This window comes from Molothrus ater, chromosome 25 (genome assembly GCF_012460135.2).
Source record: "Molothrus ater isolate BHLD 08-10-18 breed brown headed cowbird chromosome 25, BPBGC_Mater_1.1, whole genome shotgun sequence".
Classification (NCBI taxonomy): Eukaryota; Metazoa; Chordata; class Aves; order Passeriformes; family Icteridae; genus Molothrus; species Molothrus ater.
Genome location: NC_050502.2, coordinates 3,073,448 through 3,089,759, shown reverse-complemented (window position 1 = coordinate 3,089,759; position 16,312 = coordinate 3,073,448). Strand labels below are relative to the sequence as shown.

General features: G+C 47.8%; 1 protein-coding gene across 1 annotated transcript in view; it reads right to left on the bottom strand.

The window, feature by feature from the left end:
- Positions 1 to 3,048: 3,048 nt before the first annotated feature.
- The window catches only part of SYT6 (synaptotagmin 6), a 36,757-nt gene continuing 23,493 nt past the window's right edge, over positions 3,049 to 16,312 (bottom strand). The window contains exons 4-7 of the mRNA XM_036398534.2: positions 12,342 to 12,462; positions 11,312 to 11,483; positions 10,226 to 10,376; positions 3,049 to 4,606 (exon numbers count right to left, since the gene is read on the bottom strand). Coding sequence (XP_036254427.1) covers positions 4,535 to 4,606; positions 10,226 to 10,376; positions 11,312 to 11,483; positions 12,342 to 12,462 — 516 coding nt within the window. The 3' untranslated portion in view covers positions 3,049 to 4,534. The remainder of the gene's footprint in view (positions 4,607 to 10,225; positions 10,377 to 11,311; positions 11,484 to 12,341; positions 12,463 to 16,312) is intronic.

Below are 16,312 nucleotides of genomic sequence, written 5' to 3'. Positions count from 1 at the left end.
AGTGTGCAGAGACAGCCCAGCTCTCCTGGGATACCCAGCGCAGGGAGGAGCATCCCACCCCCTGTGCCCCTTGGGCTTGTTCAGGGAGGAGCTGAGAGTCCCTGGAAATGGCAGCCAGGGTTTGCAGGCCCAGGGAGAACATCCTTGAGTGAGGAACTCACAGCAGAGATGAGATCCTGACCTGGCATTTAAATAAGTGCACAACTGTACTGATGGATAATCTTAAATGGCAGGAAGAACAATGAGGCCCCTGGGGGAGAAAACCTCTGGCAAAATGAGATTGAGAAGTCTGGGGTTGCCTAATTAGAGACACAATTAGGAGGGCAAATAACAGAAGTCGTAAAAGTGAAGAACAAACAGAGACTGAGATCAGGATCTCAAGGATCAGGGCTGCAATTTTCTCCAATGAGCTATATATAATTTTCTGTCCAATTTATTATCTTGCAAGCAAAGATAAAATTATCTGGGCTGACATTGCTTGAACTGAAGACTGAAGGAGGACTGGGACTGAGCCCATTGACTGAATGCTCTTTACAGGCTAATCAAGAATTATGTGTAAATAAAAAGTTTGTGAAGAAATAAAATAAAATAGAAATCAAAGCACACAAAGCTGCTCCTGCCAGAGACCTGGGCCCTGGGAGGTGCCCACAAAGCCCTGTCTGTCCCCTCTGGGTCACCCTTGGGGGTGGTGAGATCCATTGTCCCTGCTCTGCCCTCTCTGCTGCTCCCAGCATCCCAAAGCTGCGTTTGAGACCCAGAGCCCCAGAGCCCCCAGCTGTCAGCCCCTGTCTGCAGCCCCTGCCATCCTGGTGGGCTTTGCCACTCTTGTTCCCACAAACTCCCTGCAGAATTAGTGATTCCCAGCCCTGGGGACAGCCATGCTGTGGCAGCTGTGACATACCCCCCTTCAACATCAATATTGGAGTTACATTTATTTCTCAGCTGCTATTTTTAACCTTAAGATAATTAAAGACCATGTTTGTTTATTTCTTTAGCCCTTATAAACCCCCAATTGTTTTCTTCCTCCCTGGCTTTTTCTTTTTGGTGTGTGTGATTTGCCAACCTGCGAGTAGCATTCTGTAATTAGCAATTAAAGGCCACATTTGGAGACTAAATATGAATTGTTATGACAAGATTCTCCCCTTTGCCAAACAAATGTGTTGCTGATGTATGAAAGAAAGCTCATCACACAATGATGGGATCAGTGGGAAGCCAGCGGTGGAGAATATCACCCTGGCTGGATATTGGGAAGGAATTCCTCCCTGGCAGGGTGGGGAGGCCCTGGCACAGCTGTGGCTGCCCCTGGATCCCTGGAAGTGCCCAAGGCCAGGCTGGACAGGGCTTGGGTCACCCTGGGACAGTGGAAGGTGTCCCTGCCATGGCAGGGGTGGAATGAGATGGATTTTTATGTCCCTTCCAACCCAAACCAGTCTGGAATTTCATGCCTGGAACTCACTTCCCACTGGATGTTTTCCACCATTTTTTCTCAGATACAACTCATTTTGTCGTTCAGTTGGTGGGAAGGAGCAAGGCTGGGACAGTTCCCAGCCCTCTGAGCCCTTGCAGTGAGCTGGACCCGTGGGATTTCCCTTGTCCCTGAGTCCCCACATGAAACCAACCCTGGCCACCCTCCCTGCAGTGTCCCCTGCCCTCCCTGCAGCCCCAGCCAGTCGTTGATGAAAATGGAGACTGGGAGACTAAAACTGAAGAGAAAGGAGGGAAAAAAAAATGAAAGGAAGGTCTGGGAATGCTCCATGTGTTTATTTTGCTTGCGCTACTCAATAAAACAGACTATTCATTTGTGGCTGCTTGCAGCAGCATCCTCCCCTTTGCAGGGACTTTCAAAGGAGCCCCAGCATGGCCAAGCCTCCTGTGGGACGTGGCCCTGGGGTGACCCTCCTTATTTTGCTTGGAAATAATTGAAATGTCTCTATGAGTTGCTATTACAGGGTCAAGAGCAGCAAGTGAGGAGCAAGAAAACAACTCAACAAATCTTGGCATGGCACTTGTGCTGGGCTCAGCTGCTTCCCAGGGCTCTGATTCCCCCCTGGATGGAAGGGAAGTGTTTGCTCTGGTGTGTGGAGCTCATCCCCATGAGTGTGACCAATCCCCCCCAGTGACAAACACACAATGGGCTGATTATCCCCTGGCTGAGGGATGTGGCAAAACCTCAGCATTTAAAATATAAATGAAGGGGGGGGTTGAGCCAAGCAGGCGTGGGTGTTATTCACTAACGTGAGATCCAGTTTTCCAGCAATGCAAGTGACAGCCAGTATTGAGTGGAAATTGATTATCTGTGTGAAGCAAGGATTAAAAATAGCAGCTTTGTGTCAAACCCCACGTATGTTTTGACTAAATCCTCGATAACAAGGAGAATGGATAAAAGATGGAGATTATACAGAGAAAACCAAAACCAAAAAGCCTGGATTAGAGAAGAAAAGGATTTGAGTGGGTTGCTGCAATTAATGATTGTCAAGTGCCACCAGCTGGGACTGCTGTGGCTTCTTCTGGGGACGTCTTGTCCTTTGGTTTGCCAACCTGCCAGAGGCACTGCCAGCTCATTGCCCTGCTCCCCTGAGGCTCCTCCAGCTCAGGCAAAGGTCCAGGGGCTCGTGGGCAGTGGTTGACCCACCCAGTCAATCAGTTTTAATGGCCAGAAACTCATCCCCTTAATTAAACACAGGAAGGATGATGGTCTCAGGAAGGTTGTCCTCCCCTTGCTCCCCAGCAGAAGCTCTCAGAACACTCTGTGCTGGGAAACCAATGCCCTTTTACCACTTTTTTTTGTGGCAGTGTGCTTGGAATGCACTTTTTGCTGCTGCAGGGGCTGTCCCTGGGATGGTGTGGCTGTCCCAGCCCATGCAGGGGCTGCAGAGCCAAGGTCTGCTCCAAATGCCAAGCGTGCCCCTGCCCAGCCCCACACCATGCCAGGCTCTGCCATTGTCACATTTTTATGGCACCCTCTGTGATCACTGCACCCATCCAAAACCACACAACCCACAATTCCTGCTCCCACAGGAGGAAATATTCCACCAGACAGGGCAGCACTTACAAATCAAATCATTTTATTGAGTTTCTGCTCCTATAGCATGTGGCACATAAAGAGAATTAAGACACAAGGTGTGATGAGGAATGATGTATTTACCCTTCACTGAACAAAGGATTCATCTCACCCAGGAGCAATGCAAACAGCCCTCTGTGCCAGCCCTGATGTGCAGCCAGGGGTGACGTGGTGACATTTGGGAAAATGGGAACTGAAGCTGACCTGAGGATTGGGGCTGATGAACACAGTCCTGCTAACCTGAGGCTGCCTCGCTCACAAATTCTGCCTCCAAACTAAAATATTTGCTTTTGCCTAATTTAATTAGGGTGGAATAAACAGCACTAACACGCTTCTTAACTCAGAGAAAAATCCAGGATGAGAAAGTGTCCAAAATCCACAGCTGGCTGATAAAGATCAGCTGATTTAGCTGTAAAGCCAGTGCTTGGGATATTCTAAATTCATTCTTGGCTTCTACAGCCAAAGAACCAGCAAAGCTTCATTTTTTTTTTCCCAGAACTTGACCTTCCTTCAGGGCTTGGGCTGAGAAACTTTATTCCTTAAGAAAGTGCTGACAGTCTTTAGAAAAAAAGTTTGGAAGCTTTTTTAGCATCAGTCATGTTTATGTAATTCCCTTTGCCCCTTGGGTCACCCATTATTACTTGGATGAGATAAGAAATGGAGACCCAGTGGTCATGCAGGGCTGTACCCATTTCTAAAATGGGTAAAGTAAAATGGGTAAGTAAAATCTTCCCACTTTTTTCTGAATCCCACCTGTGGCCGCACTGTTTCCTCCACTCCAGATAACGTGGGGATGTCCTGGGGGATGAGCAGCAGCTACAAAGGGGGCTGAAGAAACTGTTCATGCAAATAGCTCTGGGGAGATTTCAGATACAGGGGAAAAAACCCAGGGTTCCCCTCCTGAGGAATCAACAGCATTTTTTAAATATATGACAAAAGGAATTATGGGGTACACACTACACAAACTTCTAAGAGCTCATGGACACCCCTACATGAACAGGAAACCCGGGGACACTCTGCAGGGCTGGGGCTGACCACGAGGATGGAGCTGCTGGTGGCTTGGAAGAGTCTCTCCCATCTTCTGCCACGGCTTTCCAGTGGCCACTGTCCCCTGTCCCCTGTCCTGGCCACCTCTGCTCTCTGCAGACACCTCCTGGCCCCTTTCCAGCCTTTTCACACACTAAAAACTATTTTACACATTATTTTACAGACCAAACTCCCGGCACGTGTCTCAGTCCACCTTCTCCCTCTGGAAACAGACCCGTACAGCAAAAGCCACAAAAATAACATCACCTTGGGAGACATATTAGACAAAAACATATTTGACCACAAAACGGGTTTCTACCTTTACTTACGCAGGAACAACTACCCGGAAAGTCCCGCTGCTGCCACCGCCCCTCAGCAACCACTGAGACTGAAGGCCAAGTGCAAAAATTACTTGGTTTAGTCCCATTTTGCTGTCCCTGCTCCAGATCATGGTGTGGGGGGTGGTTTGGGGGAGGGACAGGAGCCCTGGCTGTCGAAGCTCGCTGCCCGGCCGTGCCACTGGGGACAGAGGAGAAATCAAGTTAATCAAACAGGAGAGGTTGGCTGGGATTATTCCCAATCCTGCATTGTGCTGTCCATCTCATCTTCCTCAGGATTCCCATCCATTCCATCCCACCCCATGGATTCCATCCCATCTGCAGATCCCATCCCATCCCATCCCATCCCATCCCATCTGCAGATCCCATCCCATGGATCCCATCCCATCCCATTCCATTCCATCCCATCCCATCCCATCTGCAGATCCCATCCCATCCCATCCCATCCCATCCCATCCCATCTGCAGATCCAATCCCATGGATCCCATCCCATCCCATTCCATTCCATCCCATCCCATCCCATCCCATCTGCAGATCCCATTCTATCCCATCTGCAGATCCCATCCCATGGATCCCATCCCATCCCATCTGCAGATCCCATCCCATCCCATCCCATCCCATCCCATCCCATCTCATCCCATGGATCCCATCCCATGGATCCCATCCCATCCCTGCTGTGCCTCTCTTCTGCTCTACAAGTTCCATTTTATGCAATGCCCGTGTTTAACCACTCAGGAGGAATTGCTGAACAATTTACTTTATTGCTTTGTAAATCAATTCTCAATTGTGAGGATTCCTCACCAAAAAAAAAAAAAAAAAAAAACCAAACAAAAAGGAAAATAAACAGTGTCTGTGTGTGCTGTGAAGACAAAGTGCTCTCAGCTTTTCCTTGCTTTATTGCTGTTGTCTCTTTGGTTTAAAAATACTGTCTAAGCTCAGGAGTACTTGAGTCTTTCCAGTCTGCTAATTTTTACTCCACAGCAGCTCTGTCCACAGCACCAGAGACATTTCTCAAAGGGAAAATCAGATCAGAGACTCGGTGGATGGAGCAAACATTTTTTTTTTTGCCATACTTAGGGGATCATAAATTATTTGTCATCTGCCTTGGGGGCTATTATCATAATTCAAACCCATTATTCCTGAAGCTTTTGAGCACTTGCCCATCTCACCATCTTGTTATATTAAATTCCAGTGACAAATGATAGAAATCTCCCAGAGACAACGGGAGGCAGGATTTCCACTGCCTGGATCAATTCCCTCCCCTCCCACATCAGCAGAAACTTTTTGCTGGCTGATATTAATGTTTAAGCATGTATGAATTTCATTTCTCTGGGTGAAAACCCACTTGGGGAACCAGACCTCACCCTTGCCTTGGCAAAACCATCTTGAATGAAAACAAGGGAACAGCAGCCTGGTGCTCACAGGGAGGCTGAGCAGGGCAAGCAGCTCCTTGCAGATGCTCCATGGGTTTGGAATGGTCAAAAATGTGGCCAATTTGGCCAATTTCCTTCCTCAAAGAGATCAGTCAGTGTAAAGTAACTCACTGCACAGGTTTGCACTGAACAGCCTCTATTTCATCAGGGCTGAGCAGAAATTAATGAATGAAGAAGATGAGAAGCTCATCCTGCCAAACAGCTGCCTTAAGGTAAGGAAACACTTTCCTCTATGCTTCTCATGTCAAAAAAAATGTCTAAAATCCCTGAGGAATTGATAATACAGGTACAACCTCCCCATGAGAATTGCCAGGGAACAGATTGCAGAAATTACAACAGGAATGGGCTTTTGGCAGAGCCTTCCCATGCTCTTTGCCTTGCGCTGTCTGCATGACAATGACAGTGTTGCTACTCCAAAAATGTGATGAAAACTCTTCCAAGGACAGGTCCAAACAACCAGAGAGGAACCTGGAGATACTTTTCCTTCATTTAATTAGAAAAGGTGAGCCATGGACTGTGCAGCCAACAGTCAGAAACCGGGACCAGTTCAATCAAAATCAAACTGACCCAGAAGTCTGGAAGGGCTTATCTTTAAAGACAATTATTCTTCGTTATGGGCATGACTTGGCTCTCAGGAGAGTTACCAGTTTTTATCTGGAGCAATGCTTTTAAACCAATAAATGTTGAATGTCTGAGGCACTTGGCAGCATCAAAGACCCGTTTTGCATCGCGCTGATGACGCGACCCCGCGATTCCAGGGTTTGTCTTTCACAGATCACAGGGAAAATCCCCGTTTTCAGAAGTTCCCTTCAAATCCTGGAAGAACGAGCTGTAATTTCTATTTCCCTTTGTGCACACAGCCCTGAACCTGGCTGATGGGTGGAGGAATGCAGGAGGAACAGGGGTGCGGTGGCTGGAGGACCCGGGGAGGGAGCAGCTGCCAGCAGGGCCTCGGGGCTGAGCACTGGGAACAGCTTGTGCTGAGGGGAAGAATTGACTGCCAGAACAACCCCACAAAGAGGGATTCTCCCTTTCTGCTCAGAAACTCGCCTTCTGAACATCTGTGTGAGGAGGATAGCGCTTAAAAGCCTGTAATTAATGATTCATTTGCACATGTTCTCCATGTTCCCTCTTTAATGATGATGGTCATTAGAGAAGTGCAGTCATTATGGTTTGTTATTCACTGTTGATAAATATGGAGCAACCAAAGACATGATGTGCATCTGAAGTGTTTCCCTTTTCACTGGAGCCTTTTCCAGCAGTGAAAGCAAAGAGGGAGCGGCACCAGCTCATGGAGGAAGGGCCCAAGTGGCACAAAAATGAGGGGTTGGGCCATGTTAGCCCAGCACTGTGGCTGCTGGGACAGGCTGGAGCTGCCCAGGTCCTCATGGCGGACAAAGAATCATGGCTCAATACAGGAGGAGGCTGTTGGTCCAACACCACGGACACAACCATCCATCCATCCATCCATCCATCCATCCATCCATCCATCCGTCCGTCCGTCCGTCCGTCCGTCCCTGCTGTGGCAGGGTAAGGGGGTCAGGACTGGGCCATCCTCTTGAAGCAGCACAGCTGTGGTGACATTTTCCTGGTAAATTCACCAGAAATTGTGACTCTGAGCTGTACTCAAAATATGGTGGGAGCTCCTTCTCCTGGCCAAAGCTTTTCCAAGGCGCACCAGGCAGGGTGTTGGTTAGCAAAGAAATTCCATATTTCCACACTTTTCTCCCTCCTGAGGGGTGGGGAGGGGTGTGGGACCCCAACCACAGCAAGGGGAGATGGCAGTGCCTGGAGCAGCTCCAGTCAGCATCCCTCCATTTAGACATCAAAGGGACAATTCAATCACGGCTCCCTCGCCTTGGTTTGAGGTCAAGCACTCAATCAGGGAAGATTTGGATGGAGCCAGAGGCTGCTACTGATGGTCAGAGCACACAGAGACCATCACGAGGATCAATTGGGAAGCAAATGCTCCATTTGCTGCTGCCCGGCACAAACGCGCTCGCAGAGGAAGGAGATGAAGAGGAGGAAGAAGAAGACGAAGAGAAAGATGGAAATGATGGCTCAGGATGCCAGCACAGCCTGAGGTCACCCCAACAAAGGTGAGGAAGGCATGAAGGGCCAGCAGTTCTCCCCCAGCATGCTCAGGACAGATGGACAGACAGCCAGCAGCAGGATGCAGCAGCTGCACAGAGACCCAGAGCTGGGATTACAGGACAAAAACCCCAAATTTCTTCTCAAAGATACCCAAACACAACATGGAAAAGGTGATACAATGTCTTGTATACCAACAAATACCATTTCCCATTAATTTCTCCCCAGGAGCCTGTGCCTTTTCTGTTTGGTTTTTCTTTTAGGCTGCACTGGGGATTTGCAGACAGCAATGCTAAAACCTAAAAGGGCAAATAAACACAGGGACCATTTGCTTGCTGGCTCTCTGCACCAGTTTGTGGCAGAAATACCAGAGCAGATGATCAGAGGGCTTTTTCTTTCCTTTTAAGCAGAGCTCCTGACCTGTGCATTGAGGGGTGAAATGATTCACTCAGTTTTTTTCCAGAGTCTTGGGGGCTCAGCCATGGTTTTCAAAGTATATTTTAGAAGGTGAGTCATCTTCCATGTCTTCCTTGGTTTCTCTGTGTTTCATCATAACAATAATGCCTTTTTTACTTTTTTCTTAGTGATTTTCAAAAACTTTACTGGAGTTTTTCTTTCAAAACTCCATCTGCATCTGAAAAATAGTGCAGTAAAGCCATAAAAATTGCAACCTGGAGAAGGAGCTCCTGCCCCTGGGTCAGCCATGGCTGTTGGTGTCACACTGTGAGGTGCTACAGATGCCAAGAGATCAAATGAGAGATCAATTCCATTTCTGAACCTTGTGGCTGCTGGTGCCCAGCTCCCCTGTGGCAGTGGGAGGTGACACTCAGAGCCTGCCCAGATGTGGCTCCTGCCCAGGGCCAGCAGGGGCAGGGGAATGAAGTCCTGGAGCTGCTCATCACCCAAAGGCAGAGCTGGCACTGCACACAAAGTGCACAGGGGTTTAATTCTGCTCTGACTCACCCCAGCCCTGCACAGCTGATCCCTGTGCTGATTCAAGGTGAGCTCACAGATCACCTCAAACAAGGGAGGCAAATTTTCAGGTGTCTATTGTCTGATAGATCCACCTCCACTGTGTCTTAAGCTAAACTATCAACTGCCAGGTTTTTCTTTGTGTGTAACCAACCTGGGCTGACAGAGGGCACTGAGCACAAACTGACTTAATCGTGCAATGGTTTGGGTTGGAACTTAAAGATCATCCAATTCCACCCCCCTGCCGTGGGCAGGGGCACCTTCCACTATCCCAAGTTGCCCCAAGCCCTGTCCAGCCTGGCCCTGGGCACTCCCAGGGATCCAGGGGCAGCCAGAGCTGCTCTGGGCACTTCGTGCCAGGGTCTGCCCACCCCTTCTTGTTGGAGGAAAGAGCAGATTTCCCAGAAAGACAGGGTTTATACACTAATTCACAGTACTGTGGAGTCTCAGCAAGCCCAGTGTCTGCCTTTCAGCACAGCTCAGCACTCAACTTCAAGGGGAAAATGAGATGATTTTTGTTAAGTACTTATTCTGTGGCTTTGAGGGAAAATACCTCCTCAGCCCCAGATACAGTGGGAGGCTTTATTGCCTTTATTATTGTATCACTGGCCTCAAATGTTGGTGCTTTGTTCTCATACTTGAAGTGTCAAATGCGTGTGTGCCCTTTTCCACATCTCTGTCCTCCAGAAATTATGACCTAAATCAGGCAAAGCCAAAGAGCTCCACAGAAGCGTGAGAAATTGGAGTGCAAAGGGGAAGAAAATGCCAGAGATGGTCGAAATGGTACCCAGGCATTTCAGCCCTATTTTATCATCTGGGGCTGCATCAAGTCAATCTCTTTCTCTGGAGATGCTTAGAGCAATTACATTTGTTCTATTTATTCTCCCTCAAAGGCTCGGAGATGAGTCAACAGAAAAATCTTTTAGGATGAAAAATTGAAACTTGAAATAGGCAATATCCCTGGACAATTTGTTCTGCAATCAGAGCAGCATTCTCTTTCCTTACTGCTCTCAATTTCTAATTTAAAAAGGAAAAGTAAAAAAAAGAAAAAGAAAAAGAAAAGAAAAACCCAAAATGTAACAGTCACATCTGTAAATACAGTTCTTCTCAGTCTTGCTTGCAAGCTCAAGGAGCTATTTCGAGGCAATACAGAAGTGCTTGTTTTCTAGAGTTCATTTCTGGTGAGAAAATTCCCTCAGCTCTGCTCAGAAAATCCCAGGCGAGAGCAGGAGCTCTCTGAAAGCCTGGAGCCAGCCCAGTCCCGCCCAGCCCAGGCACTGGGAGGGAAGGACACCCCCACGCACCTCTTTGAAGGATTTCTTCACCTCCACCAGCGGGTGCCAGTGGGCGATGGGCTTGCGGGGGTAGGCCAGCATCTCGTTCCAGTGGTCTCTGCCCAGGCCCTCGGCGTTGACCCCCACGCGGCAAACCCCGATGATCTCGTTGTGGCCCACCCTGAGGAACGGCAGAGAAGGAGCACCATCACCATCCACCCATCCATCCACCCATCATCCCATCCATCCCTCCATCCATCCATCCCTCCATCCACCCATCCATCCCTCCATCCATCCATCCATCCATCCATCCATCCATCCATCCATCCATCCATCCATCCATCATCCCATCCATCCACCCACCCATCATCCCATCCATCCATCCATCCCTCCCTTCCTTCCTCCTTCCCTCCCTCCCTCCCTCCCTCCAGCCATCCATCCATCTGTCCACCCAATAAAAGGGTACAGGGATGCACCTACCTATTCCTGATGTACATCCATCCATCCATCCATCCATCCATCCATCCATCCATCCATCCATCCCTCATCCATCCCCCATCCATCCATCCATCCATCCATCCATCCATCCATCCATCCATCCATCCCTCCATCCCTCTGGTTGCCCAAACCTGGCCAGGTAAAGCCTGGACCCTGCTGCTGGTGAGCCTGGGCTGTGGTGTCTGCCCCAGCCCTGCCACCACCACAGGTAATTACAGCAGCTTTTAAATTATTTCTGCAGGTCAGTCCAGACACAGAGGCGTGAGCAGTGCCCAAGAATAACCCCAGCTTCATTAATACATAATTCATACACCCAGAGCTGCTTGGGCTCACACTATTTGCTTTCTAAAATGGGTTGCAGGACAATAAATAACCAAGGGGAACGTGGCACTTGCTCAAGGAAATGCCATAAAGCAAGGAGCAGCCTTGTCAAACTCGTTATTTTTCCATAACCATAAATATCAATGTCACTGTAGCAATATATCACCAGAGACAGGTGGATACCACTGAGTTCTGCCATGAGGCTATGGAAAACACTGTGGAAAATTGCATTTGAGCTGGAAAATCTGCACCCAATAGGATGCTCTCCCCTCCAGCTCTCCAGAGCCTCCCACCTACCGATCATAATCCATGACAGAGATAAGGAGGCTGACTTGATCCATGTTCTCGGGGGGAATGTCAAAGATTATTGCTTCATTGTAGGTGGGATTAAGTGTGTTTTTCTTTATGGTGGTTTTCTTCTTTTTCAGTCTTCGCCCGTCACAGAGCAAAGACACTTTGACGTATGGATCTAGGGAGGAAGAGACAGAAGACCTTTTGTTGATGAAAATGTGTTTTGTTACTTTTGCAATATAGAAACAGCTTTATCAGAGGATAGGCTGTGAGTTCCCATGAGCCAGAGGTGCTCTTCAAATGGACTTTTAGAAAAAAGTTTATTTGCAGACCAGTAAAATCTTCCATTTCTCATACTGGTGTGGGTGGTGACCTGAACTTCAGGCACCAGAGAACCAGCACTGCATGATTATTATTGCAGAAAGGGTGAGCTGGCTTCACCTGAAGTCTCAATTCTCAGACATTTCATATGGCATTAAGCTCCAGCTGAGCAGAAACATTTTTTGCAAAGGTCTCTGTTGTTACTGCTTTTTGTACAATGAAATTCAAATACTCTGAAGTTAGTGTCTGGAAAAGAAATTGGATTTTATGATGAAAACCAGAATTTGTGCGTGCTAAATTTGCAAGTCAGCTCTTTGAAACTGCAAATGCAAACAGTCTATAGATGGCTGTGATCCTCAGGTTTGACTGCTGGCCACTGCACAGGGGAATGCACATTCCAGTGGGATTTACCCAGGTGGGCCATGATCCTTTCCTGATCTTGGGGTCAAAGAGTTGATTCTGGCTATAAAGGGTTACAAGGGATCTAAGTGTCCAAGCCAAGAGATGGATCAGAGCTCTGACCCTGCAGACCCTCCAGGGGATGGGAAAAAAGTGACAAATTGTCTACTTTAAAAATTTTGTTTGCACTTGAAACACAGACAAAGCTTTCTCAGGTTTTCCTGTGATGGTTCACCCACCATCTATTGAGGGTAGAGTGAGGGAAGAGGAGGAGATGTGGCTTCAAGGGGATCCTCCTCAGCCACCAAACACCCACCTGAGTAACCAGTGATGTCCATAGCTTTGAGATTCCTGCATTTAATGACTGTTAAGGTGAGGCGACCTGCAGTTGGCAAATAACAAAGGGAAAACATGATCTCGCCCAGGTCCACGCTTTCCTTCAATAAAGCAGAGAACAGATTTTATTGGAAATGTGCAGAACCAGCCAGGTGCCTCCTCCTCCACCCCAGCATTTCCTCTGCTCTGCCATTTGTAGCAAAGGGTATTTTACTTTATCAGAGTGCACCCCAACACGATTTGGCTAAAAATGAATACAGAGAATGGGAAAAATAGGTTACACCTCCACATCTTAGTTAAGGACAATCTTCCTCTGCCTCAGTGGAGTTTGTGCTTCCTATTGCAACCTCCCAGCTATGCACAGCTAATGCACAGCACTCCTGCTCCACTGCTCACACAGAGGAGATGGGATATCTCACACCAAATCAATGCAGTGAGGAAATCAAATTAGTATCAAGTCTTGTTTGAATGTACTGTACATGTCTCTGGTGCCTGGTTCCTCCAGGAATGTGACAAACACAGTGAGGTGACAGAAAGATGAGCTTCTGGCATGCAGTGGTGCCATGTTCTCCAGTTTGCACTGCAGAAATCTCCTCAGAAACTTTCTGTGACAGCCAGTGCCATCAGTTCATAACATCACAGACTGGTTTGGGTTGGAAGAGACCTTGAATATATTCTAGTTTCAACCCCCTGCCGTGGGCAGGGATGAATTCAGTAATGAAGGTTTGTGACTGACAGTGCCCAACATTTCTGCATAAAATAAAAATGTCTTTCAGTAACACATTGGTTTTCTCTGAAGGTGAGCAGGAGTTTTTGGGCAGTTACAAACTGGGGGGTAAAACTTTAAGCCAGAAGACAGCCAAGAAGGGTCTGTTGAGCTTTTAGTTTGTGACATGTCCACATTTGGACCACCAGGCCCTTTGAGATGCCCTCAAGGAGCAGGCACAGCACGGGGCTGTGTTTGTGAGTATAAATGGGGAATTAACCAGCAGATGGCACTCAGAAATGTCTGGTACTTTAGGATTACACAGAAGCCAACACAATTTACTCTTTTAGTGCCCCATCAAATAACTTTTATCCGTGGCTCTTAGCACTTCTTGTACCTGCAGCTTCATCGACTACACCTCCTAAAAGCCCTTTCCATCACTGCCTTGCCCATGGGAAGTCAGGGGAAAATAAACAAACCAAATGTCTGATTTAAACTAGAAAGCATCGTCATCCGAAGTCAGCAGAAAGATTTCCAAACACCTTCTAAAAATGGATTTAAAAAAAAATCTTATTTTTCTACATACAGATCCCACATCTGTAGAGCAAACAACCAGTTTATTTTGGGAAACAGTGTGTTTGATTCCTTTCGATGTGATATAATGATCTGCCGAAGAGAAATTGTGGCTGTTAGGAGTAGAGTGATGGAACTAGAAAGACAAGTAAATGCACTTAAAGCTTTTCTAAGTGTTAGGGGAATAGATCTTGTTGATGGATGAGGTTTTTGCCAAATTATTTCCTGCTCATTCTCAGGTAAGGCAAAGATTAAATCTTTATTCCACTTAGATGTGCAGAATACTAATGAATATTATATAAAATTTTGATTGGGTCTGTTCTTTCATGCATTCTTTGTTCTTAGTTGGTGTGGGAGGGACGAGGGCAGGAGACTTTGGACAAGATGTCAGAAGAGAGCAGCCCTGTGTGACATGGTGAGAGCACCCTCTGGACACTATCTCATCTTCTATTCCTCTCCTTGCACTGAGAGGACCCGTTCAGGGTATAAAATGAACATAATTTATTCTTTGACCTCATTGTATCAGGTCAAGAGATCTTTCTTTGCAACCATAAATACAAGAGAGCAAAGCGTGTCCTGTGGGTACATTATTTTCTTGCAGATTATAGACATTGGGACATTTCCAAAATTCATATCAGTACTTTTAGGAAATAATGGAAGCTCTGAGTCAATAGACTTGAAACCAAAGATGTTTCCCTAATTCACAAGCTGTACAGTCATTAATTAAGTAGCTGAGTGCTGGCTGCTTGACCAGATCAGTTCTTAAGTGTGTTCCTACCCTCTTACCCACACCATTGATCTCATGCATTATTAGGCACCCAGAGCTTTCTTGGGGTTTTGTGCAAACTGTATTTACCCTTCTCAATTTTGATTAACCAGAAATGTCCTTGGGTGTGCTACAGCTGGCTGGGATGTTCCAGGAGCAGCTCATTCCTTAAGAATGGCACAGAGAGGATGAGGGGATGGAGCCAAACGTGGTGCTGGACGTGTCTGTGGCAGCTCTGTGGGGTCCTGCTCAACACATCTTGGCCATGGGGCTGGCTCTGCTCCCCTCACACCTTCTCTGGAGGCTTTTCCCTCAACAGCCCTTCTGCTGGTCTATCTCCACCTGCTTTTGTGGGGTTTTCCCCCATTAAATGAGATTATTTAGCCAGGAAAACATCCACTATTGCTTGCAGAAGCAACAGGCAGGTTTCTCCAGGAGGCATCAGCACATCAGGTGCACTTTGCTCCCCTTCCAGCAGCCCCTCTCAGGGTGAAGGATGTGCCTGGTGCCTGCTTGCCTCTCTTGCCAGCATTTCTGCTTTCATTACCACCCATCAATCACAAGAGCCGTGGCTGTTTGCAGGTTGGAAGCCAAGAGCTGTGAGCACCCTGCTAACTCAAACTGTTGCTTTCCTCATGGTTGATCCTGTGCCTCCTTCCTGCAGCTCTCCCAGGCAAGGTGCTCAAAAGGCAGCACAGCAGCAGCTCCCAGCACTGCCCCAGGGTGCCTGGCAGGCACCACCTCCACCCCTGTGTCCTCAGGCTGGCAGGGCCAAAGCTCTCCACGCCCTCCCAGGACAGCTCCAGCCCCTGAGCCACCTTCCAGGGTGATGTGATGATGTGCTGTGTGTCCCCTGAGTGCCCTGGGACCCCGCTGGGCACAGGACACAGGGCTGTGCACACCTGCTGGGCTGCCAGAAGGCTCTGCACACCCTGCAGCAGGAGAATGAGCACTGCTGGAAGTCACCAAAAGGTTCAGCTGGTGGGAAACATGGTGCTGAGAGACAAAGCACCGGAGTTACAAAGCAAATATCTTGTGGCACTGCTGGCCACAGTAAATATTTGTGTTTGACAGTTCCCTCCTCGGCACAGAAAGCAGGGGAGCAAAAGGTATGAGATGAGCTATGAGGGAAGCTGCAGGACAGATTTTTGCAAGTTGTGGCATTCTGCCAGTCACCAGGAAAGATGTGACAGGGCCCACGCTTCCAGCCACAGGGGTGGGGATGTCTCATCTTTCAGTCTCAGGAATAACAATGTGACATGACAATGACAATGGCTGATTTAGTGTCCAGCTGCAGAGCAGTTCAATCGTTCATTCGCCCTGAGGACCAGCCAGATCCTCCTGGGAGGGCAGTGGAGGAGCAGGCAGCTATTATGGAGAGGTTAATGTCACTGCTCTGCACTCAGTGATCAATGTGAGCACTTGGCTTCTCCTGCCAGCTCCAGTGGGACACAGAAAGGGCTGGGACTTTTCCTCTCTGAGCCTTGGTTTCTCTTCCAGAGGGAATTCAACAGAACTATTAAAAGACCCAAATCCAGCTCTGGAAGAACTGCCAGCAGCACATCCAGCACCTCTCAGTATCAAGGGGTTGGTACTGGCCCTGCAGAGCTCTTCCTTACTGTGATCATGTGGTGCCTTAAGTTTTTAGCTTTTATATTCTCAGATCCTGTACTGCACTAGTGTAGAACTCTGAACTCCATATAGAGTGTCAGTAAGCTCTCTTCACATTTTTGTCAGACAAAACAATCCTTCCAGGCCTGAGAACCAAGGTCAACCTCTGCCTTGGGTAACCAAGTATAAAAAGTATAAACAGAAGTGAATTGGGGGCGTAAGCAAACCAGGGAAATATGATTTTGTTACCTGAAGCTATAATTGGACAATTAACCCCTGATATGCAAGCAGACCA